The 27,253-nt window shown below is 39.4% G+C and overlaps 1 protein-coding gene across 3 annotated transcripts in view; it reads left to right on the forward strand.

Annotated features, from left to right (window-relative positions):
- DTNBP1 (dystrobrevin binding protein 1) overlaps positions 1-27,253 on the forward strand; it is a 123,347-nt gene that overhangs the window by 47,025 nt on the left and 49,069 nt on the right. For all 3 annotated transcript variants that reach the window (XM_032648085.1, XM_032648087.1, XM_032648086.1), the window contains one exon: positions 8,068-8,090. In XM_032648085.1, the coding sequence (XP_032503976.1) occupies positions 8,068-8,090 (23 nt within the window). The remainder of the gene's footprint in view (positions 1-8,067; positions 8,091-27,253) is intronic.

Consider the following 27,253-nt stretch of genomic DNA (forward strand, 5'->3'; position numbering starts at 1 on the left):
TGATTTTTAAAAAGGATAATTTCAGACAATTATATTGAAGAAAATAAAACAGAATAACGTTATAGAGGTGGGGAGGGTTGCTTCACTGGGGTGAGCAGGGAAGGCCCTTCCTGGAGGACACGTGAGAGCTGAGACCTGAATAAGGAGGCAGCCACACGGGGATGGAGGATGACACCGTTCCAAGAAGAGGAGCAACAGATACGTTTAGAAGAATGAAGAAGTAGAGCTAAAAAGAAATTCAGCCTTCTAAATTTGTAATCTTTTCAGTACCACCATAATATTCCTTAGACTGATTATTGAGATTCTTCCATAATAATTTAGTTAAAGTTATATGTGAGTGATTTAATTAAAATATTTCTTACTTCCGGACTTTTGGATCCTTTGTTTTCCCGTTCAATATGCAGCATACCATCAGAATTTCTCTGAAAATAGCTACATCTTGAAGAACAGTGTGATTTTAGTATTTCAGCTTAATTATAAATGACTCATAATTTTAACACAGTCTTCCATTGGACTTGAAATCTGCTTTGGGGCATACTAAACTCTAGAAGCATTTTTCACTGATTCATTTAGACTTTGAAACTTAATTGTCATCTCTTAGAAACTCTCTCCTGTGAGTGGGGGGCACTGCTTCTGTTGATAAGATTCAGTGCCCAGGCATATTTTGAGAGAGTCATTATTCCTTTTGCTTTATGAATTACAGCTAATGCTAAGGAACTATGCTCTTCTTTGTGTTTGTGTTTTATTTTTATGTTAATGTGGACTGTAGACAGTTTAGAAAATCTTTAAAGCAAAGCATAACTGATTTATTTGAGATGTTATCTTTAGTAGTATTTGACCAGCTTATGTTCTAGAGAATAACCCACCAAACTCCTGAGCTTCAAGAACTGGCTGTCCACTAGACAGGCTGTGGGCCACGGGTCTGAGCTGTTTTTCCATTTCAGAGTGTTGAGGATGGTGTGCCTGGGAGACTTGCCACAGGCCCGGCTTTGCTGAGAATAAAACAGAAGAAACCAGTGGCATTCTCCAAGGTGAACAACAGAGAAGGAGGTCCAACAGAGATAGGCAGAAAGGCAATAACTAGCTCCCAAGGTTCTGCATGGAGATCCATTTGGGTGCTGAATGGAAAGTAGATCAGGAGAGCTTTCCTTCGGGCAGTGCTTTTACAGAAAGGATCCTCCCAAGCTGGAATAACAGGGACCAGACTTACTCTCCCACCTGATGCAGCCAAAAAACAGACAAAATAAAGGAAATAACACTTTGGAAGACATTGGGCAAAGAAGAGAAGTGATCTCCTTGATCGATAGGAAACAGGTGGAACGAGCCCTGTGGTTTCCCCAGCATCCTGCCTTGAGCGTTTCCAGGCTCAGTGCAGGGAGGGGCCCAGGTAGAGCCTGGCAGACTCTCTGAACTGAAGAACAGCTGAGCGCCTGGGGACCCAAGGCAGCCAGAGTTCACAGGACACAGTACCAGGGAGAGAGGATACCGAAAATCTGCAGAAAGCTCCCCTGAATATTCAGCAGAGGACCGGTAATTCATGTGAGGAAACCACCTGAGGCAGGAGGAGGTATCATCAAAAAGGGTCAGTTAGCAGTGCCCGGCGCTCACGTCCTCACACTGTGCCTGAGCCCAGCGGCCAGACTGAAAAAGCTTAGAGTTCCTGGGGTACCAGGCAGAGCACTCAGGAGCGTATCCTCCAGCAGGGGTACAGTTAGCCCTTGACTGAACCCTGTTCCAGACCTGCTTAACTAAGCATAAAACAAGCATCAAAAAGATCAAACTGTTTCCAAATAAATTAACTGTATCCCAGAACAAAGCTGAGGAATATTTGTAGAAATACAAAAATAGCTAATAGCCAACGAGGTAGATCATTCTGACAGGTTGCTTGTGAATGGACAAGATGCATGGCACACTGAAGTTAAAATATTGTTCTAGAGAAAGATCGTATACAGGTTGTGTCATATTGAGACGTTCATGGAGACCAAATCCATGATGCACTTTAAATATTTAACCTGTATTTTTCTTCTTAGTCTTTAGGTAACTAAGCCCATTGACAAATCAGTCCTTATTTACCTGACCTCTTGAAACTGTCCTTTTTTTTACTTCTATAACACTCATATCCTAAATTTTCTTCTCTACTGTAGGTTAGTGTCTAGTTGCCATTGTAGATGCTTTAGTTCTGTTATTCTCTTGGGTTCTGTTCTTGGTTGTTGCCACCTCCCATTCTATGTATTAAAAAGATCTTGTTCTATAACACATGCCCCTCCACAGTACCTGTGTAAGGAGCAAATGACAGCAGGGACTTCTAAGATACAGTTTTGTGAAAATTACCTCAAGCAGGTAGGCCAGCTCTCCCCCAGCGCCACCTTCATCCACTTTATACCCTCTTAACCACAAACTCACCAAGTGCATAAGGGTACACATTTTCATGACTGTAGAATGCTAAGAAGCAAAAGATTGGGTAATAGTGAATAGTAGCCGGTCTTTTGTGAAAGAGGTCTTGTAAGATATTTCCTATGAACTTTCCTATCCATCAGCCATAACAAAGGGACACTCTTCTACTGTGTTCAATACAGAAAGTATTGCTGATCATACTTTTAAAAAAATTTCCCCTAAACATTTTCAAATATGAAGAAAAATGTGAGAGTTGATTTTGCACTTCACATTTTGAATGTGGTATTTTGCCATAGAGAATCATTGTGTAAGGTTTTTATCATGGATTTGTCCTGGGGAAGCAGTTTAGTGTTTAGAGAAAGTGTGCTTCCATCTGTGAGATGATTGTGTTTATGGAAACATTTATCCAGTGGTTCCAATCTATTAAGTTTGCATCTGTGGGTCTGATTTAGTTGATTTCTATACATATACAGATTTAATATACTTCTTGCAACACTCCATAGATTTATTTATTAATGTGATGCTTTTTTTTTTCCTGCCCTCATAACTCAGCCCCTGTAGAGAAAATGATTAAATAGCAGTTTCGCCCTTTGGAAATACTAGATTTTTGAGTCTGGTGTTATTTGGTGAATGTTTTAGTTTCAGGGTTGGTTATGCTAAATTTTGTGACGGTCTTTGCTGAATTGAGTAAAATTTAAAATATGGTAAAATCTGAAGGAAGGCATTTCAATTCTTTCTACTTATTTGATCTTCTGAAAATATTATTAAACTTTGAAAAAGAAGAGACTCAGATTTTTGAAATTGCAAGAGGCAAACACGTTGTTATCAGATGAGAGACTATGTGGTCAAACTTTTTTATAAAGAATAAAATCCTCCCTAGTCCTAGCAAAGGCTTCTTTGAAGAAGCAGCTGTTCTTAGTCATTCTGCAGCCACAGTACTTGATAATCATGACTTGCTGCTGAGTGTCTGTTGTGTCTGACTCTGTGCACATGTGTGATCAGGGTGGATGAGACATGATCTCTGCACTTCAGGATCTCTGCAGTGTAATTGTAGAGATGATACCTGCATGGAGATCACTGCATTACAAGGCAGTGCACCAGGTGTTATAAAACTGATGGACCTGAGTGCTATAGGAGTTGAGGTAAGGGGAGATGGCCATTTGAGTGTGAAGGATATCTTCATGGAAAAGGTGAACTTGGATAAGAGTTTGGAGAGTAGCCAGAACTTAGACATTTGGTTAGCTGCGAGTATGATGTAATAATGGTCAAGAGTGAAGCATCTGCCATGTTTTCAATCAGTGTTACCTGTCATCATCAGTTATACTTTCCCTCAAAACTCAGTTCAATCCTGGCTCCTCCAGGAAGCCTTTCCCAGCAACCCACAGTGTGTGAGTTGCTCCCTCCTCTGTATTCCTAGAAAATCCTCAGCATGGCTGGCATTATCAGAGCACTAATCTATGACATCAGTTTCTAACTGTTGCTTTACTTCTGTCTCTTCTCACTAAAGTTGCTTGAGGTTATGGAACGTGTATAACCCAACCTGAGCATTATTCCTACTGCTATTCCTAACATTATTCCTAGTGTCTAAGGCTCAGTACATTTTTTGTTGAATGAATGATCAAAGATTACATTCAGTATGAGAAAATGAATATTTATCCAAGACACGATATTTATCATCATGACAGTAGTGACGATGGGGAGAAATGGATGGATTCAGGATATGTTTTGAGATAGGATTAATAGGATATATTGATGGATTAGATGTGGCGAAGGAGGGAGATGCATAAACCAAAGCTTGAGGAACTTGGTAATGGCATGAGTTGAGATGAGAGAGACTGAAGGAAGAACAGGCTCTTTTTTTTTTTTTATTTATTTACTTTATTTATTTTTGGCTGCCATTGGGTCTTCGTTGCTGCGCACGGGCTTTCCCTAGTTGTGGCGAGTGGGGTCTACTCTTCGTTGCGGTGTGTGGGCTTCTCATTGCGGTGGCTTCTCTTGTTGCGGAGCAGGGGCTCTAGGCGCGCGGGCTTCAGTAGTTGTGGCACGCGGGCTCAGTAGTTGTGGCTCGCAGACTCTAGAGCACAGGCTCAGTAGTTGTGGCGCATGGACTTAGTTGCTCTGCGGCATGTGGGATCTTTCCAGACCAGGGTTCAAACCTGTGTCCCCTGCATTGGCAAATGGATTCTTAACCACTGTGCCACCAGAGAAGCCCGAACAGGCTCTTTTACAGGTATTGTTGGGAAGCCTGCTCCACTTTGAGCAGAGCTCTCAAATAGGCAGTTGCGTTTGCGTCTGGAGCTCAAAGAAGAGATCAAGACAGGAAGTATAAATCAGGAAGTCAGTATGTGGATGGTATTTGAGGCTGCATAGCTGAATGAATTGCCTTGTGAGAGAATATAAGTTACACAGAGGGCCCAGGACCAGGCTGGCAGAGCTCCAGCATCTAGTGGTCTGGAAGGGGTAGAGAAGTAGCAGAAGGAACTGAGGGAGAAGGAGAAAAACTAGAGAAAACTTTCTCAAGGAATCAAATTCTGCTGAGGGATTCTGATGAAAACTGAGAGGGAGCATGGCCTTCGGCAGCTTGGTGATTGCTGGTGACCCTCACTGTGCAGTGGTGGGGTCTGGAAGCCAAGCTGGAGTAGGTTCAGGACTGAACGGGCAGTGGGGGAGCTGAATCCCTGAGTGGGTTTCAGGCGATGGGAGTCATGTCTTTCAGCATCACCAGCCTTAGGTTTCCTACCTTCCAGATTATTTCATTAAGTTCCAAACTGAACTCATGCGCTGCCCTCCAAAATCTGCTCCTCTTCCTAAGTGTTCTGCTAACGAATTCCCTTTCCTTCCAGTGATCCAGACTAGAACTCTCACGGTTATGTACCTTGTGCCCATGTCATCAGTTGCCATGGTCTGTTGAGTCTTCTCCATGGCGTTTTTCAAATTGGACTCCCTCTCTTCATGGCCATTGCCACTTATGTTGCCCTTTGCAGGCACTAGTTGGCTCTTCTTCAAACTCTTCTAATGGTTTCCTGAGTGCTCCCTGCTTCATGCTCCCCCTCGTTAGTGCATCTGTCTATCACGGCTAGAATGTTCTTCGCAAAGCACAGATTTGCTCAAGTTTTTCTCCAGCTAAAAATAAAACCAAATCCTTTTAGCCTGGCACTCAGAATCCTCTACCTCTTTAGCCTCATCTCCCACTACTTTCTCTTCATTCAGCCTACTCTTCTGAATTGTTCTTTCCTAAAGATAACCCACACCGTTCAGCCTCCACGGCTTCACTTTCACCGTTACTTCTGCTTGACGTGCCTTTCCCTCCCTTCTGTTATATCTTCTGTATTTCCAGATGCTGTTACCTCTGACATTGTGGAGTTTGCCCTAAAAATTACAACACTTCAAGGCTTTCAGTGCTACTGATTTCCTTTATCAGTTCTTTAAAAGTTCCGTAGTACTGACTTTTAGCTTAAACCACCGTTATCTGTACCTGCACTACCTCAGCCAGTGTTCTTTCTTAGGAATTGGGTACAGGAGTGGATTACTTCCTGAGAGGAAGTTTCTTGAACTGCCGTGGGTCATGACAGTCTGTAAGCAGAGGTGTCTAGGGAGAGCACCCGGCTCGCCTTTCCTCTTTTCTCATAGCAGCTTTCCGTTGCTTTGATGAAGCAGCCAGAAGGTTGGAAGGTGGGCATGGTAAGCTTCCCTTCCACGTGAAAGCTTCCCTCAATTGGGCAATGACTCGTTAATAAAGTAGACACTGGATTCTTCACTTTATGGTTTTTAGTATTCAGGGCGAGAGTAAGGGAAAAACAATGTCTGAAATGATTACTCCAAGTTTCACCTTTTTAAAACAGGAGGTGCTTTTTTGAAATTTTGTTTACTGCTGCATGTTCTAAAAGAAGGAAGGCAGACACTATCTAAAGACTGTAATCAGAGAGAAAAGAATTACTTCCTAAATACTGAACTGAGTGTTCCGTCATCTTGTCCACCCCTTGGTAGCCTTAGGGGATTGCTCACACAAGGGCATCAATAAGAAGTAGAGGAAAAAAAAAAGTAGATTGAAGGTATCTCTTCAGGATATTCTCTTACAATACATGTTGCCTTTCCGCCAGGGCTATTTCGGCTTTCATCCCGTTTTTGGAGTGTAAAGTAGGTTTTAGGCATGTTTACTTTGTACCTAGTCTTTTAAGAATGCAGCTGGGCTATTGGCTCAAGGGAAACAATTGCACTCTTTTTTTTTAAAATGATAGGATTGAAAATAACATTCTTTTTTCTTAATGAACTGTGGTGCTGGGGCACTATTATCATGAGTTGGTATTTTTAGGAAAAAAAGAGGGGTGAGATGACCATCTGATTTAAGAACCTTCACTTGGCTGTTACAAGAATATTGGCTTTTCAGTGGCACCTTGCCAGTTCCACCAGCCAGCTGTTCATTGTAGTCAACTGTTTTGGAGCGTGACGGGTATTGTAATTAGCAATGTGGAATACTGATTTGAGAATCTAAAATAGCTCTAGATTTTTAGTAAAACGTACATGCAAATAAAAGAAATATCTCATATTTTGAGTGGGATAACAAACCTTTACTAAATGAATTTGCCTCCTCAAAATTATTAGTACTGATAATGAGAAAAATATAATTACAAAATTATAAAGGAAAACCTGAAAAAAACTTGCTTTTGACTTCTTTGTCAAAAATGTTTTGTATTATGGGGACTTCCCTGGTGGCACAGTGGTTTAGAATCCACCTGCCAATGCAGGGGACACGGGTTCGAGCCCTAGTCCGGGAAGATTCCCACATGCCACGGAGCAACTAAGCCCGTGCGCCACAACTACTGAGCCTGCGCTCTAGAGCCTGCAAGCCATAACTGCTGAGCCTGCGTGCCACAATTACTGAAGCCCGCGTGCCTAGAGCCCATGCTGTGTAACAAGAGAAGCCACTGCAGTGAGAAGCCTGCACACCACAATGAAGAGTAACTCCCGCTCGCCCCAGGTAGAGAAAGCTCATGCACAGCAACGAAGACCCAACACAGCCATAAATGAATGAATGAATGAATGAATGAATGAATAGATTTATTTAAAAAATGTTTTGTTATATGATTGTTCATCTATCTTCCCTGGCTTTACACTTCCCCAGGAAACTTTGTGTTTCAGCATCGCTAATTGACACTGACAAAATTACAAACCAGAGGATTTCCTGGGGGCTTGGCCCTTTTGTGTCAGGATGACCTATGGACTTCAGTCCTTTGATATATGCTCCCCCCTTTCATTTAACAGGGGAAAACACTGCTCCTATTCTGGATGATTTTTAATTAAAGATTTAAAAAATCTGTTGTTTAGTATTTATCAGTGGAGGGAAAATTGTTAAGTGCTTTTATAAACTGATTCTTACATATACTAGATGGTTCCTAGCTGGCATTAAAATGCTGTATGTCTTCTTATAAGTATTTCAGTGTTTTAATAGTTTAAATTTTGGTAGAACTTTTTTGAGCCATTAATAGGGTAACAGCAGAAAAACTGAAAATAGTAGCTTTAGGCTAATTGTACTGGTAATTTCACTGAAGTATAATTGACACGTGAGCATCTAGAAATACCACTCTGGGCATTTGAAGTACTTAAAATTTTATAATCTAAGAGCAGTTTCCATTGGGAATAGATTAATAAATTTGTATCTTTTTTTTCCTACAGGAAGGAACTTGAAACCTTCAAAGGTAATTTTGTGTTTAATTCTTCACTTTAAAGTAGATGAGAGTTAATTGATGTCAGATGTTCTTTCTTGTTGATGATGAAAGAATGCATTCCTTTTTCTTTAAATCAGACAATTTACATCAGAAAAGTTTGCTTAATACTGTTTTCATAAATTTTATTTAATCACAGGTGGTTTTGATATTCTTTTTTAGCTGTAACACATGTACCAAGTGAGTTTCTGCTAATGACATTATAAGTAGTATGTTAGGAGACACAGCGCTAACTTTGAGGTTGTTGAGAATCATAGTGTTTTGGGTTTTTTTTTTTTAAACATTTATTTATTTATTATTTGGCTGTGCGGGGTCAGGTCTTAGTTGTGGCACACAGGATCTTGTGGACTCCTGTGCACACAGGAGTGCTGTGCACACACAGCAGTATGTGGACTCTTAGTTGTGGCGTGTGGGATCTAGTTCCCTGACCAGGGATTGAACCCTGGCCCCCCGCATTGGGAGCGCGGAGTCTTAGCCACGGGACCACCAGGGAAGTCCCAGAGAATCATAATTTAAAAAGATTCTGGTTTCTGTTGTGCTGAGCCTGGGCCACACGTAGAGGCTGTGGTGATAAAGGCAGAGAGGTGGCCCTGCAGTTGACCCAGAGTCACATGAACGTCCTGCGAGGTTTTCAGTGCTGGGTCATGCTCTGCCACCATCTTGTAACTTTGGATACATATCTTTATCTTTTTCAGCCTTAGTTTCTCAATCTGTAAAATTACAAGCTTTGATGAACTATATTCTGAGATACTAAAAGTGCCCAGCATTGCTTTTTAATTTTAGGGAACTGTTGCAGGTGGGCACTGAAGAATAATTCTTGGTCACGTTGACCCTTACTGGTTATGGGGAAACACTTGTGAAAAATAGGGAAAACCACAAACTTTCCAACAGCCGAAAGCCCTTCCAGTTTGCCACTTTTCAATTACTCATTAGCAATTGAGTAGTGAAATTTTTCTCAGAGAATTTCAGTAACCAAGAAGACTTTGAATTATTGCTTATTATGTTTCATATATAAGCTAGTATTGACTTTTAGAGTTACTGGTTAAAGATTTTCCATATATGATTTACAGTTGAATTGTTCACGTGTATGATTTATTTGGATGTGTTAGAGAAAATAAGTAACCCGCAAGGTAAAAGGTATAAAGGCTTATTCCTACTATGACTATAATCAGACAGACTTGTTTTGGCTGAGTTTCTATTTGACTGACTAGTTATAGTAAATGATTAAGTTCATGGCCAGTTTGTTGAGGGCCATGTTCAATGATAATGTGATGTATTATCATGGCTACATCCTTATTCTTAATCAATTTGTGAACCACAACTCATGTACATTATTTTTCCTCACTGGTTTAAAATAAGATTTGAAACCCTCATAAAATATTATTGTCCCTCTCCTTCTTTTCTTTTAGTCTGCTAGCATCTTATGTTAGGAGAAGAAAAAAAGCAACTTAATATTAAAAGACAGGCAGGAACACAGATTATGCAAAATGTCAACTTTGCTTGCATCTCATTACTGAGGCTTTTTTTTTTTCTGTATGACAGTATTCACAGAAAAAGAGGAGACCAGCAGTTTGCAAAAGGTTAGATAGTGTTACATATTACCTGATAGAATAATTCAATTTATGCTGAAATATCTTGTTTACACTCACATCCCTAATTATGCACAATGTTTAATAGCACATCCAACCCACCCACAGGCCAAGTAAAGCTCTCAAATTTGAACAGACCCTAAGCTGATTATTGTATCATATCTAGTGTTTTAAAGAACTAATATTCATTGAAAATTTTTTCCTCTTGTTATTTTTTGATTTTATTTTTTTATACAGCAGGTTCTTATTAGTCATCCATTTTATACACATCAGTGTATACATGTCAATCCCAATTGCCCAGTTCATCACACCACCACCCCCACTCCCCCATGGCTTTCCCCCCTTGGTGTCCATACGTTTGCTCTCTACATCTGTGTCTCAATTTCTACCCTGCAAACCGGTTCATCTGTACCATTTTTATACGTTCCACATATATGCGTTAATATGCGATACTTGTTTTTCTCTGTCCAACGTACTTCACTCTGTATGACAGTCTCTGGGTCCACCCACGTCTCTACAAATGACCCAGTTTTGTTCCTTTTTATGGCTGAGTAATATTCCATTGTATATATGTACCACATCTTCTTTATCCATTCGTCTGTCGATGGACATTTAGGTTGCTTCCATGACCTGGCAATTGTAAATATTCCTGCAATGAACATTGGGGTGCATGTCTCTTTTTGAATTATGGTTTTCTCAGGGTATATGCCCAGTAGTGGGATTGCTGGATCATATGGTAATTCTACTTTTAGTTTTTTAAGGAACCTCCATACTTTTCTCCATAGTGGCTGTATCAATTTACATTCCCACCAACAGTGCAAGAGGGTTCCCTTTTCTCCACACCCTCTCCAGCATTTGTTGTTTGTAGATTTTCTGATGAAGCCCATTCTAACTGGTGTGAGGTGATAACCTCATTGTAGTTTTGATTTGCATTTCTCTAATTATGAGTGATGTTGAGCAACGTTTCATGTGCTTCTTGGCCATCTGTATGTCTTCTTTGGAGAAATGTGTATTTAGGTCTTCTGCCCATTTTTGGATTGGGTTGTTTGTTTTTTTTAATATTGAGCTGCATGAATTGTTTATATATTTTGGAGATTAATCCTTTGTTGATTCATTTGCAAATATTTTCTCCCATTCTGAGGGTTGTCTTTTTGTCTTATTTATGGTTTCCTTTGCTGTGCAAAAGCTTTGAAGTTTCATTAGATCCCATCTGTTTATTTTTGTTTTTATTTCCATTACTCTAGGAAGTGGGTCAAAAAAGATCTTGCTGTGATTTATGTCAGAGTGTTCTTCCTATGTTTTCCTCTAAGAGTTTTATAGTGTCCGGTATTATATTTAGGTCTCTAATCCATTTTGAGTTTATTTTTATGTATGGTGTTAGGCAGTGTTCTAATTTCATTCTTTTACATGTAGCTGTCCAGTTTTCCCAGCATCACTTATTGAGGAGACTGTCTTTTCTCCATTGTATATCCTTGCCTCCTTTGTCATAGATTAGTTGACCGTAGGTGTGTGGGTTTCTCTCTGGGCTTTCTGTCTTGTTCCATTAATCTATATTTCTGTTTTTGTGCCCATACTATATTGCCTTGATTACTGTAAGGTTGTAGTATAGTCTGAAGTCAGAGCGTCTGATTCCTCCAGCTCCGTTTTTTTCCCTCAAGACTGCTTTGGCTATTCAGGGTCTTTTATGTCTCTATACAAATTTTAAGATTGTTTTGTTCTAGTTCCGTTAAAAATGCCATAGGGGTTTCCCTGGTGGCACAGTGGTTAAGAATCCACCTGCCAGTGCAGGGGACATGGGTTCGAGCCCTGGTCCAGGAAGATGCCACGTGCCGCAGAGCAACTAAACCTGTGCACCACGACTACTGAGCCTGTGCTCTAGAGCCCACGAGCCACAACTACTAAAGCCCGCACGCCTAGAGCCCATGCTCTGCAACAAGAGAAGCCACCGCAGTGAGAAGCCCGCGCACCGCAACCAGAGGAAGCCTGTGTACCGCAACGAAGACCCAGTGCAGCCAAAATAAATAAATAAATAAATTTTTTAAAATGCCATTGGTAGTTTGATAGGGATTGCATTGAATCTGTAGATTGCTTTGGGTAGTATAGTCATGTTCCAAATATTGATTCTTCCAATCCAAGAACATGGTCTATCTCTCCACCTTTTGGTATCATCTTTAATTTCCCTCATCATTGTCTTATAGTTTTCTGCATACAGGTCTTTTATTCTTTTTATTCTTTGCATATAGGTATTTTATTCTTTTTGTTGCAGTGGTAAATGGGAGTGTTTCCTTAATTTCTCTTTCAGGTGTTTCATCATTAGTGTATAGGAATGCAAGAGATTTCTGTGCATTAATTTTGTATCCTGCAACTTCACCAAATTCATTGATTACCTCTAGTAGTTTTCTGGTGGCATCTTTAGGATTCTCTATGTATAGTATCATGTCATCTGCAAACAGTGTCAGTTTTACTTCTTTTCCAATTTGTATTCCTTTTATTTCTTTTTCTTCTCTGATTGCCATGGCTAGGACTTCCAAAACTATGTTGCATAATAGTAGTGAGAGTGGACATCCTTATCTTGTTCCTAATCTTAGAGGAAATGCTTTCACTTTCTCACCATTGAGAATGATGTTTGCTGTGGGTTTGTCATATATGGCCTTTATTATGTTGAGGTAGGTTCCCTCTGTGCCCACTTTCTGGAGAGTTTTTATCATAAATGGGTGTTGAATTTGCTCAAAAGCTTTTTCTGCATCTATTGAGATGATCATATTGTTTTTCTTCTTGAATTTGTTAATATTGGTGTATCACATTGATTGATTTGCGTATATTGAAGAATTCTTGCATCCCTGGGATGAATCCCACTTGATCGTGGTGTATGATCCTTTTAATGTGTTGTTGGATTCTGTTTGCTAGTATTTTGTTGAGAATTTTTGCATCTATATTCATCAGTGATATTGGTCTGTAATTTTCTTTTTTTGTAGTATCTTTGTCTGGTTTTAGTATCAGGGTGATGGTGGCCTCATAGAATGAGTTTGGGAGTGTTCCTTCCTCTGCAATTTTTTGGAAGCATTTGAGAAAGATGGGTGTTAGCTCTTCTCTAAATGTTTGATAGAATTCACCTGTGAAGCCCTCTGGTCCTGGACTGTTGTTTGTTGGAAGATTTTTTTTTTTTGTGGTACGCAGGCCTCTCACTGTTGTGGCCTCTCCCGTTGCGGAGCACAGGCTCCGGACGCGCAGGCTCAGCAGCCATGGCTCACGGGTCCAGGTGCTCCGCAGCATGTGGGATCTTCCTGGACCAGGGCACGAACCCGCGTCCCCTGCATCGGCAGGCGGACTCTCACCCACTGCACCACCAGGGAAGCCCTGTTGGAAGATTTTTAATCACACTTTCAATTTCATTACTTGTGATTGGTCTGTTCATATTTTCTGTTTCTTCCTGGTTCATTCTTGGAAGGTTATACCTTTCTAAGAATTTGTCCATTTCTTCCAGGCTGTCCATTTTATTGGCATAGAGTTGCTTGTAGTAGTCTCTTAGGATGCTTCGTGTTTCTGTGGTGTCTGTTATAACTTCTCCTTTTTCATTTCTCATTTTATTGATTTGAGGAGTTTATTGATTTTATCTTCTCAAAGAACCAGCTTTTAGTTTTATTGATCTTTGCTATTGTTCTGTTTCTATTTCATTTATTTCTGCTCTGATCTTGATGATTTCTTGCCTTCTGCTAACTGTGGGTTTTGTTTGTTCTTCTTTCTCTAGCCCCTTTAGGTGTAAGGTTAGATTGTTTATTTGAGATTTTTCTTGTTTCTTAAGGTAGGCTTGTATAGCAATAAACTTCCCTCTTAGAACGGCTTTTGCTGCCTCCCATAGGTTTTGGATCATCGTGTTTTCATTGCCATTTGTCTCTAGGTATTTTTTGATTTCCTCTTTGATTTCTTCAGTGATCTCTTGGTTATTTAATAATGTATTGTTTAGCCTTCATGTTTTTGTGTTTTTTACGTTTTTTTCCACGTCATTGATTTCTAATCTCATAGTGTTGTGGTCAGAAAAGATGCTTGGTATGATTTCAATTTTCTTAAATTTACTAAGCCTTGATTTGTGACCCCAGATGTGATCTATCCTGGAGAATGTTCCATGTGCACTTGAGAAGAAAGTGTAATCTGTTTTTGGATGCAATGTCCTATAAATATCAATTAAATCTATCTGTTCTGTTATGTCATTTAAAGCTTGTGTTTCCTTATTAGTTTTCTCTTTGTATGATCTGTCCATTGGTGTAAGTGAGGTGTTAAAGTCCCCCACTGTTATTGTTTTACTGTCACTTTCCTGTTTTATAGCTGTTAGCAGTTGCCTTATGTATTGAGGTGCTCCTATGTTGGGTGCATATATATTTATAATTGTTTTATCTTCTTCTTGGATTGATCCCTTGATCATTATGTAGTGTCCTTCCTTGTCTCTTGTAACATTCTTTATTTTAAAGTCTGTTTTATCTGATATGAGTATTGCTACTCCAGCTTTCTTTTGATTTCCATTTGCATGGAATATCTTTTTCCATCCCCTAACTTTCAGTCTGTATGTGTCCCTATGTCTGCAGTCGGACTCTTGTAGACAGCATATTGTATGGGTCTTGTTTTTGTATCCATTCAAGCCTGTGTCTTTTGGTTGGAGCATTTAATCCGTTCACGTTTAAGGTAATTATTGATATGTATGTTCCTATTACCATTTTCTTAATTGTTTTGGGTTTGTTTTTGTAGGTCCTTTTCTTCTCTTGTGTTTCCCACTTAGAGAAGTTCCTTTAGCATTTGTTGCAGAGCTGGTTTGGTGGTGCTGAATTCTCTTAGCTTTTGCTTGTCTGTAAAGCTTTTGATTTCTCCATCAAATATGAATGAGATCCTTGCCAGGTAGAGTAATCTTGGTTGTAGATTCTTCCCTTTCATCACTTTAAGTATATCATGCCACTCCCTTCTGGCTTGTAGTTTCTGCTGAGAAATCAGCTGTTAACCTTATGGGAGTTCCCTTGTATGTTATTTGTCGTTCTTCCCTTGCTGCTTTCAATACTTTTTCTTTGTCTTTAATTTTTGCCAATTTGATTACTATGTGTCTCGGCGTGTTTCTCCTTGTGTTTATCCTGTATGGGACTCTCTGCACTTCCTGGACTTGGGTGGCTATTTCCTTTCCCATGTTAGGGAAGTTTTTGACTATAGTCTCTTCAAATATTTTCTCTGGTCCTTTCACTCTCTCTTCTCCTTCTGGGACCCCTATAATGCGAATGTTGTTGCGTTTAATGTTGTCCCAGAGGTTTCTTAAGCTGTCTTCATTTCTTTTCATTCTTTTTTCTTTATTCCGTTCTGCAGCAGTGAATTCCACCATTCTGTGTTCCAGGTCACTTATCCGTTCTTCTGCCTCAGTTATTCTGCTGTTGATTCCTTCTAGTGTATTTTTCATTTCAGTTATTGTGTTGTTCATCTCTGTTTGTTCTTTAATTCTTCTAGGTCTTTGTTAAACATTTCTTGCATCGTCTCGATCTTTGCCTCCATTCTTTTTCTGAGGTCCTGAATCATCTTCACTATCATTATTCTGAATTCTTTTTCTGGAAGGTTGCCTATCTCTACTTCATTTAGTTGTTTTTCTGGGGTTTTATCTTGTTCCTTCATCTGGTACATAGCCCTCTGCCTTTTCATCTTGCCTGTCTTTCTGTGAATGTGGTTTTTGTTCCACAGGCTGCAGGATTGTAGTTCTTCTTGCTTCTGCTGTCTGCCCTCTGGTGGATGAGGCTATCTAAGAGGCTTAAGCAAGTTTCCTGATCGGAGGGACTGGTGGTGGGTAGAGCTAGGTGTTGCTCTGGTGGGCAGAGCTTAGTGAATCTTTAATCTGCTTCTCTGCTGATGGGTGGGGCTGCGTTCCCTTTCTGTTGGTTGGTTGGCCTAAGGTGACCCAACACTGGAGCCTACCCGTGTTGTTTGGTGAGGCTAATGGCAGACTCAGGGAGGGCTCATGCCAAGGAGTACCTCCCAGAACTTCCGCTGCCAGTGTCCTTGTCCTCACGGTGAGACACAGCCACCCCTGCCTCTGCAGGAGACCCTCCAACACTAGCAGGTCGGTCTGGTTCAGTCTCCTATGGGGTCACTGCTCCTTCCCCTGGGTTCCGATGCGCATGCTACTTTGTGTGTGCCCTCCAAGAGTGAAGTCTCTGTTTCCCCCAGTCCTGTTGAAGTCCTGCAGTCAAATCCCGCTAGACTTCAAAGTCTGATTCTCTAGGAATTCCTCCTCCCGTTATCAGACCTGCGGGTTGGGAAGCCTGACATGGGGCTCAGAACCTTTACTCCAGTGGGTGTACTTCTGTGGTATAAGTGTTCTCCAGTTTGTGAGTCACTCACCAAGCAGTTATGGGATTTTCTTGTGATTGCGCCGCTCCTACCATCTCATTGTGGCTTCTCCTTCGTCTTTGGATGTGGGGTATCTTTTTTGGTGAGTTCCAGTGTCTTCCTGTCGATGATTGTTCAGCAGTTAGTTGTGATTCTGGTGTTCTCACGAGAGGGAATGAGAGCACATCCTTCTACTCTGCCATCTTGAACCAAGCTCTGCCTTTTGAGTGTTTTGCTAATATTTCAAAAGCGTGAATAGCATCTAACAAGAAAAGGAGAAATATAACTGCTCTTCCAAGACATTAGTGGAGGAAAAAAATTCATTCAAACATATTATAACAATTGCTTATTTTTTGAACATTGCTTTTGCCTTTCTTTTTCCTTTATATGTTGCAGGAAAACAAAAGGTTTTACTTCCTCCCATTGTTTTATTCTACTTGTAGTTATATTTAGAAGGTTCTTGCTAAGTTGGGGAAGAGCTAACTTTGGGGGACAAAAAGGGAAACTTAGTAACCCTCAAAGTTAGTAACGTAGAACAGTATGATCCACTGAGTTCTGGGTTCTTCCTTCTGTACTCCATTGAGGTTAATGAGTTAAGTTCACCTTGCACTTGTGAAATACTTAACAACTCTCTACAGCATTATTGAAACTAATTGTTTATTATTTGTTTTTTAAAATATTGGCAACAGGAAGGTTTTCTCTGTTCCCCCAAATACTGCATTCATTTAAACTCTTTAGTGATAGTCGCTTGAATATTATTACAATATAAAAAGGTGGGTAGGATCTTAAAAGTCTTAATTTTTTATTTTCAGCGGGGAAGGAAACCCATCATTGTAACTACATGTAGAGTAAGTAAGTTTTTCACAGTCCTTAAAGACATAGGAAATTGGCCACAAATAGATGTGTCTGTTATTTAGGGATTTTCATCATTTTTCCAGTTTAATTTTTAAAATAGATTGTCATTTCATATATGAATCTTAATCACTCTTAAGTATAAGTCTAGAAATATCGTGGCACTGAAAAGAGTAGAGATGAGGACATCTAGGCTTGGTTACTGTTCTTATCTCCATAACATTCCCGACTTAACATGGCTTTAATATGCGAACTTGTTCTTTTTCTTTCACTTATGTGCCTTACCAAATTAACTGTCACTCTCCTTTTTCTCTGTAAAACACACTGACTGATACCACAGCGGGCTGAATGCTCGTGGCTGATAGGCTACTCGCCAGTACAACCAAATACTTTCATTTCTACCCAGAGTGAATTGTTTGTTCCCAAATTCATTTACCCTCGTTATTGTAATGTGCAGTGTTTGGGGTTTTTTTAAATTTTAGCTTTACTGGAGTATAGCTGATTTACAATATTGTGTTAGTTTCTGGGATATAGCAAGATAATTCAGTTTTACGCATACATATTTTCATTCATTTTTAGATTCTTTTCTCATATAAGTTATCACAGAATATTGAGTAGAGTTCCCTGTGTTATACAGCAGGTCCTTGTTGGTCATCTATCTTATGTATAGTAGTGTGTGTATGTTCATCCCAAGCTCCTGATTTATCCTCTCTCCCCACCCCTCCATGTTTCCCCTTTGGTAACCATAAGTTTGTTTTCAATATCTGTAAGTCTGTTTTGTAAATGAGTTCATTTGTATCATTTTTAAAATTAGATTCCACATATGAGTGATATCATATGATATTTGTCTTTTTCTGTCTGACTTACTTTACTTAGTATGATAATCTCTAGGTCCATCCATGTTGCTGCTAATGGCATTATTTCATTTTTTATGGCTGAGTAATATTCCACTGTATATATGTACCACATCATTTTTATCCATTCCTCTGTTGATGGACATTTAGGTTGCTTCCATGTCTTGGCTATTGTAAATAGTGCTGCAGTGAACATTGGGGTGCACGTGTCTTTTCAGATTATGGTTTTCTCTGGGTATATGCCCAGGAGTGGGATTGCTGGATCATATGGTAGTTCTATTTTTAGTTTTTTAGACAACCTCCATACTGTTTTCCATAGTGGTTGTACCAATTTACATTCCCACCAAGAGTGTAGGAGGGTTCCCTTTTCTCCACACCCTTAATATGCAGTTTAATTAAATATCAGATAAAATGATGAAACCTCATCATTAAGGAGAACTGTTTGTAAGAAAATGAAGTTGACTGCTTTGGAAGACTTAATATAGGTAAATAGCTTTTAAAAATTGCTACAAAATGTATAATTAGGAATTAGAAAAGACTTGGGGGAAAAAAATAAATATTCTGAAAGGTTCTATGTACAGATTGCTTCACAGATCTTAAATTCCTGCTCTGATTTTAAAAATAGGCTGGAAATTTTACCCAGTGCAGTATAGGTGGCTTATACAAGGATTTTTTCAACAAGTTGACCTATACCCAAAGAATTCAGGGGAAAAAGTATGGTTATATTTTAAATTAAAGTGGTTTTTAATGGATAGCTATATTAACTGCCTTTTGAAAAATTAAATGACCAACATGGGATCCAGTTGTATCATATAAGAGGACATCCAGTGTAATCTCCTCCTCAATACAACATTACCCAACCATGTCAGAAATGTGACTGACAGTGTGAAAACATGCCAGGATTTAGGGGTTATCACTATCACAGTGGGTAGATCATCATGAGAGTATGTGGGGAAAGGCAGGTAAGACCAGCCTGATAGAGTGTGATCACATTTAAGGCTTAGCTCTGGGAAGTGGAGCCAATGAAGGAGACAGGGCCAGAGTGGTCATTGAAACTGGAGGAAGACCAAGACAATTCAGTGACAGGAAGTCCAGAGAGGAGAAAGTTTAAACTAGAAGTGGTTATCAGTGCTATAAGTAATGCAAAAAAGTTGAGCAGAATGGGGATGAATAGACAACTGGTGACCTGACAGAGCTGTTTGTAAAGGGAGAATCCAGATTGTAAATCAGAAGTACACAAGAAATTAGGAAAGAGATGAAAAGGTCACTTGAGATAGAATCAGGATCAAGGTCAGGGGAGAAGGTGAAGTTGAAGATGTTAAGGAGTTGATTAAGATCTAGAGAAGATGGGAAAAAAGATCCAGATAGATTATCCTTGTAGAGGATCCAGGACATCTCTTTCTCTGAGACCTTAGAGGAGGAAAGGCTGGCAGGTAATACAGGAAAAAGAATCTGTGTATGGAGGTAGTCTGAATTTGCAAGGCTAGGCTCAGAAGTAGAAATATAAACCAAAGCAAATATGCTTTGGTTAACACAAAGCTGGGAGTTAAAGAGCATATATGGTGGATCAGCAGATCATGGTAATCTTGGGTGCTAAGGAGATCATGATTAAAATGATTGGCCATGGAATTCAGGCCAGAAAGGAGAGGCCTGATGAGACCAGTAAAATAAGCCAGATACAAGGTACTGGGCATGGCGTACACCCTAAAGGTGAAAAACACTTTGGTTGTTGAGGTGGATCTTGTGGTCAAAGAAGGAATTTCAGTTTGAGATCTCTGAGGTGGAACAGTTCCCAGTGATAATCATGGCTAAATTTGTGTTAAAAAGAAGAAATAAAATTAACGAGATTGTCTGAATTGGAGAATTCTGAGACCATTAGGAGGCTCACTTGTTTGGATGACTTGGGTATGGATTATGTGTACTGTTGGCTTGGCAGCCGTAGCATGTCACAAATTTGGATTTAATAGATAGATGGTAAACTTGGGTAGAATGTGTTGGTTCAACTCAAAGAGTTAGCTTAACATGTAAGACAAAACTCTTCAGCTGCCATTTGGTAATATTTAGGTAATGGAGACTCAGGTTGGGTAAGACAGCTGTCCTCTGTCCTCTGTCCTCAAGGAGCTAAAAGCACTGTGGCAAAGCTTATAGGATAGAAAGGCAAATATATAATTTTAATATAATGTAAAAAGTATTAAAATAAAAATAAGCACACTAAGGCAGGAGTAATGAACTATTTAGAGAGAGGCACTTGAGTGCTGACCTGGAAGAAAAGGGTAATAAAGGACATTCCAGGAAGAAGAAAGAACAATTGCAAAAATGCAGAGATGTTTATTTTATTTCAAGAATACAGGTTAAGGGGGAGACCTTCATGATGGTGGAGGAGTAAGACGTGGAGATCACCTGCCTCCCCACAAATACATCAAAAATATATCTACATGTGGAACAACTCATACAGAACACCTACTGAATGCTGGCAGAAGAACTCAGACTTCACAAAAGACAACAGAGGGTAACCTAACATGCAGAGGTGGGGCCAAATCCAAAGCTGAACCCTGGGAGCTGTGCGAACAAAGAAGAGAAAGGGAAATCTCTCCCAGCAGCCTCAGGAGCAGCAGATTAAATCTCCACAATCAACTTGATGTACCCTGCATCTGTGGAATACCTGAATAGAGAATGACTTAACCCAAAATTGAGGTGGCGGACTTTGGGAGCAACTGTAGACTTGGGTTTCCTTTCTGCGTCTAATTTGTTTCTGGTTTTATGTTTATCTCAGTTTAGTATTTAGAGCTTATTATCATTGGTAGATTTGTTTATTGATTTGGTTGCTCTCTTCCTTTATATATATATATATATATATATATATATATATATATATATATATATTTCCTTTATCTCTTTTTGTGATTGTGTATATGTATGCTTTGTGTGACTTTTGTCTGTGTAGGTTTGCTTTTCCCATTTGTCCTAAGGTTCTGTCTGTCTGGGGTTTTTTTGGTTTCTTTTTTTGGCTTTTTAGTAGAGTTTTTAGTGCTTGTTATCATTGGTGGACTTGTTTATTGGTTTGGTTGTTCTTTCTTTTTTTTTATTACTTTTTAAAATTTTAATAATATATTTTTTAATAACTTTATTTTTTTTTCTTTTTCTTATTTTATTTTATTTTTCTCCCTTTTCTTCTGAGCCGTGTGGCTGACAGGGTCTTAGTGCTCCGGCCAGGTGTCAGGCCTGAGCCTCTGAGGTGGGAGAGCCGAGTTCAGGACACTGGTCCACCAGAGACCTCCTGGCCCCATGTAATATCAATTAGTGAGAGCTCTCCCAGAGTTCTCCATCTCAATGCTAAGACCCAGATCCACTCAACGACCAGCAAGCTCCAATACTGGCCACCCCATGTCAAACAACTAGCAAGACAGGAGCACAGCCCCACCCATTAACGGAGAGGCTGCCTAAAATCATAATAAGGTCACAGACGCCCCAAAACACACCACCAGACGTGGACCTGCCCACCAGAAAGACAAGATACAGCCTCATCCATCAGAACACAGCCACCAGTCCCCTCCACCAGGAAGCCTACACAACCCACTGAAACAACCTTACCCACTGGGGGCAGACACCAAAAACCATGGGAACTACAAACCTGCAGCCTGCAAAAAAGGAGACCGCAAACACAGTAAGTTAAGCAAAATGAGAAGACAGAGAAATACACAGCAAATGAAGGAGCAAGGCAAAAACCCACCAGACCTAACAAATGAAGAGGAAATAGGCAGTCTGCCTGAAAAAGAATTCAGAGTAATGATAGTAAAGATGATCCAAAATCTTGGAAATAGAATGGAGAAAATACAAGAAACGTTTAACAAGGACCTAGAAGGACTAAAGAGCAAACAAACAATGCTGAACAACACAATTAATGAAATTAAAAATTCTCTAGAAGGAATCGATAGCAGAATAACTGAGGCAGAAGAACAGATAAGTGACCTGGAAGGTAAAATAGTGGAAATAACTACTGCAGAGCAGAATAAAGAAAAAAGAATGAAAAGAATTGAGGACAGTCTCAGAGACCTCTGGGGCAATATTAAATGCACCAACTTTCGAATTATAGGGGTCCCAGAAGAAGAAGAGAAATAGAAATCGAGTGAGAAAACATTTGAAGAGATTATAGTTGAAAACTTCCCTAATATGGGAAAGGAAATAATCAAGTCCAGGAAGCCCAGAGAGTCCCATACAGGATAAATCCAAGGAGAAACACACTAAGACACATATTAATCAAACTATCAAAAATTTAATACAAAGAAAAAATATTAAAAGAAGCAAGGGAAAAGCAACAAATAACATACAAGGGAATCCCCATAAGGTTAACAGCTGATCTTTCAGCAGGGACTCTGCAAGCCAGAAGGGTGTGGCAGGACATATTTAAAGTGATGAAAGGGAAAAACCTACAACCAAGATAACCGAGCCAAGGATCTCATTCAGATTCGATGGAGAAATTAAAACCTTTACAGACAAGCAAAAGTTAAGAGAATTCAGCACCACCAAACCAGCTTTACAACAAATGCTAAAGGAACTTCTCTAGGCAGGAAACACAAGAGAAGGAAAAGGCCTACAATAACAAACCCAAAACAATTAAGAAAACGGTAATAGGAACATACATGTTGATAACTACCTTAAATGTAAATGGATTAAATGCTCCAACCAAAAGACATAGAGTGGCTGAATGGATACAAAAACAAGACCTGTATATATGCTGTCTACAAGAGGCCCACTTCAGATGTAGGGACACATACAGACTGAAAGTGAGGGGATGGTAAAAGATATTCCATGCAAATGGAAATCAGAAGAAAGCTGGAGTAGCAATTCTCATATCAGACAAAACAGACTTTAAAATTAAGACTATTACAAGACACAGAGAAAGACACTACATAATGATCAAGGGGTCAATCCAAGAAAAAGATATAACAGTTGTAAATATTTATGCACCCAACACAGGAGCGCCTCAATACATAAGGCAAATGCTAGCAGCCATAAAAGGGGAAATCGACAGTAACACAATCATAGTAGAGGACTTTAACACCCTACTTTCACCAATGGGCAGATCATCCAAAATGAAAATAAGTAAGGAAACACAAGCTTTAAATGATACATTAAACAAGATGGACTTAATTGATACTTATAGGACAGTCCATCCAAAAACAACAGAATACACTTTCTTCTCAAGTGCTCATGGGACATTCTCCAGGATATATCATATCTGGGGTCACAAATCAAGCCTTACTAAATTTAAGAAAATTGAAATCATGTCAAGTATCTTTTCCAACTACAACACTATGAGACTAGATATCAATTACAGGAAAAAATCTGTAAAGAAACACAAACACATGGAGGCTAAACAATACACTACTAAATAACCAAGAGACCACTGAAGAAATCAAAGAGGAAATAAAAAAATACCTAGAAACAGGGCTTCCCTGGTGGCACAGTGGTTGAGAGTCCACCTGCCGATGCAGGGGACACAGGTTCGTGCCGCAGTCTGGGAGGATCCCACATGTCGCAGAGCGGTTGGGCCCGTGAGCCATGGCCTCTGAGCCTGTGCGTCTGGAGCCTGTGCTCCACAACGGGAGAGGCCAAAACAGTGAGAGGCCTGCGTACCGCAAAAAAAAAAAAAAACCTAGAAACAAATGACAATGAAAACACAACGACCCAAAATCTATGGGATGCAGCAAAAGCGGTTCTAAGAGGGAAGTTTATAGCAATACAATCCTAACTCAAGAAACAAGAAACATCTCAAATAAACAACCTAACCTTACACCTAAAGCAATTAGAGAAAGAAGAAGAAAAAAAACTCAGAGTTAGCAGAAGGGACGTAATCATAAAGGTCAGATCAGAAATAAATGAAAAAGAAATGAAGGAAATGATAGCAAAGTTCAATAAAACTAAAAACTGGTTCTTTGAGAAGATAAACAAAAAAGATAAACCATTAGCCAGACTCATCAAGAAAATAAGGGAGAAGATTCAAACCAATAGAATTAGAAATGAAAAAGGAGAAGTAACAAGTGACACTGCAGAAGTACAAAGGATCATGAGAGATTACTACAAGCAACTATATGCCAATAAAATGGACAACCTGGAAGAAATGGACAAATTCTTGGAAAAGCACAACTTTCCGAGACTGAAACAGGAAGAAATAGAAAATATAAACAGACCAATCACAAGCACTGAAATTGAAACTGATTAAAAATCTTCCAACAAACAAAAGCCCAGGACCAGATGGCTTCACAGGCGAATTCTATGAAACACTGAGAGAAGAGTTAACACCTATCCTTCTCAAGCTCTTCCAAAATCTAGCAGAGGGAGGAACACTCCCAAATTCAATCTACGAGGCCACCATCACCCTGATACCAAAACCAGACAAAGATGACGCAAACATAGAAAACTGCAGGCCAATATCACTGATGAACATAGATGCAAAACTCCTCAGCAAATTGCTAGCAAACAGAATCCAACAGCACATTAAAAGGATCATACACCATAATCAAGTGGGGTTTATCCCAGGAATGCAAGGATTCTTCAATATATGCAAATCAATCAATGTGATACACCATATTAACAAACTGAAGGAGAAAAACCATATGATCATCTCAGTAGATGCCGAAAAAGCTTTTCACAAGATTCAACACCCGTTTATGATAAAAACCCTCCAGAAAGTAGGCATAGAGGGAACTTACCTCCACATAACAAAGGTCATGTATGACAAACCCACAGCCAACATCTTTCTCAATGGTGAAAAACTGAAACCATTTCCACTAAGATCAGGAACAGGACAAGGTTGCCCACTCTCACCACTGTTATTCGACATAGTTTTGGAAGTTTTAGCCACAGCAATCAGAGAAGAAAAAGAAATACAAATTGAAAAAGAAGAAGTAAAACTGTCACTGCAGATGACATACTATATGTAGAGAATGCTAAAGATGCTACCAGAAAACTGCTAGAGCTAATCAATGAACTTGTTAAAGTAACAGGATACAAAATTAATGCACAGAAGTCTTCTGCATTCCTATACACTAATGATGAAAAATCTGAAAGAGAAATTAAAGAAACACTCCCATTTACTACTGCAATAAAAAGAATAAAATACCTAGGAATAAACCTACCTAGGGAAACAAAAGACCTGTATGCAAAAAACTGTAAGACACTGATGAAAGAAATTAAAGATGATAGAAACAGATGGAGAGATATACCATGTTCTTGGATTGGAAGAATCAACATTGTGAAAATGACTATACTACCCAAAACAATCTATAGATTCAGTGCAATCCCTGTCAAACTACCAATGGCATTTTTCACAGAACTAGAACAAAAAATCTCACAATTTTTATGGAAACACAAAAGACCCCGAACAGCCAGAGCAATCTTGAGAAAGAAACACAGAGGTGGAAGAATCGTGCTCCCTGACTTCAGACTATACTACAAAGCTGCAGTAATCAAGACAGTATGGTACTGGCACAGAAATAGAAATATAGATCAATGGAACAGGGTAGGAAGCCCAGAGATAAACCCACGCATTATGGTCACCTTGTCTTTGACAAAGGAGGCAAGGATATACAATGGAGAAAAGACAGCCTCTTCAATAAGTGATGCTGGGAAAATTGGACAGCTACATGTAAAAGAATGAAATTAGAACACTTCCTAACACCATACACAAAAATAAACTCAAAATGGGTTAAAGGCCTAAATGTAAGGCCAGACACTGTAAAACTCTGAGAGGAAAACATAGGAAGAACACTCTATGACATACATCACAGCAAGATCCTTTTTGACCCACCTCCTAGAGAAATGGAAATAAAAACAAAAATAAACAAATGGGACCTAATGAAACTTCAAGCTTTTGCACAGCAAAGGAAACCATAAACAAGACAATAAGACAACCCTCAGAATGGGAGAAAATATTTGCAAACGAAGCAACTGACAAAGGATTAATCTCCAAAATGTACAAGCAGCTCATGTAGTTCAATATCAAAAAGCAAACAACCCAATCCAAAAATGGGCATAAGACCTAAATCGACATTTCTTGGAAGAAGATATACAGATTCCCAACAAACACGTGAAAGGATGTTCAACATCACTAATCATTAGGGAAATGCAAATCAGAACTACAATGCGGTATCACCTCACACGGGTCAGAATGGCCATTATCAAAAAATCTACAAACAGTAAATGCTGGAGAGGGTGTGGAGAAAAGGGAATGCTCTTGCATTGTTGGTGGTTATGTAAATTGATACAGTCACTATGGAGAACAGTATGGAGGTTCCTTATAAAACTCAAAATAGAACTACCATATGACCCAGCAATCCCACTACTGGCCATATACCCTGAGAAAACCATAATTCAAAGAGAGTCATGTACCACAGTGTTCATTGCAGCACTATTTACAATAGCCAGGACATGGAAGCAACCTAAGTGTCCATCAACAGATGAATGGTTAAGAAGTTGTGGCACATATATACAATGGAATTGTAGCCATAAAAAGAAACAAAATTGAGTTATTTGTAGTGAGGTGGATGGACCTAGAGTCTGTCATACAGAGTGAAGTAAGTCAGAAAGAGAAAAACAAATACCATATGCTAACACATATATATGGAATGTTAAAAAGAAAAATATTCTAAAGAACCTAGGGGCAGGACAGGAATAGAGACACAGACATAGAGAATGGACTTGAGGACATGGGGAGGGGGAATGGTAAGCTGGGACAAAGTGAGAGAGTGGCATGGACATATATACACTACCAAATGTAAAATAGATAGCTAGTGGGAAGCAGCCCACAGGGAGATCAACTCGGTGCTTTGTGTCCACCTAGAGGGTTGGGAGGGAGACGCCAGAGGAAGAGGATATGGGGATATATGTATATGTATATGTGTAGCTGATTCACTTTGTTATACAGCAGAAACTAACACACCATTGTAAAGCAATTATGCTCCAATAAAGATATTTTTTAAAAAAGGAATACAAGTTAAAGTTTACCTTCTTGTTCAATGAGATGACTACGAACAATTAGTGCCGAAGCATATGATGTGTGGGTGAAGTAGTGAGGGCTGAAGTTGAGGTGTAGGCAGGGAACACGTGCCACACAGCTTACATGTCATGCAAAGGAGGTTAGGCTTTTTCCTTTGGACCAGTGGTCTGCAAAGAGGCAAGTGAGTATGCAGTGTAATAGTTGTGGGGAAGAAAACTGGAACTTACATTTCTTTCTTTTTTATGTCATCCTTTTAAGTTTTGTGTACATTCTATAATAAACTAATACAGGAATTGATGTATATGTTATATAAATATACACATTTGGGGTGCATGTTAAAAGCTTTTGTTCTTGGCGGGACTGCATGGTCCGAAGAGCCCAGCAGTCACTGTTGTAACTAAGAGAGCCAGTTAGGGGTTTTAATTAGGGTAGCAGGATCTGACTTGCACTGCAGAGCAAGTTTTCTGGGATCATATGGAAGATAAATTAGAA

The sequence above is a fragment of the Phocoena sinus genome, chromosome 11 (assembly GCF_008692025.1).
Source record: "Phocoena sinus isolate mPhoSin1 chromosome 11, mPhoSin1.pri, whole genome shotgun sequence".
In the NCBI taxonomy this organism is placed as follows: domain Eukaryota; kingdom Metazoa; phylum Chordata; class Mammalia; order Artiodactyla; family Phocoenidae; genus Phocoena; species Phocoena sinus.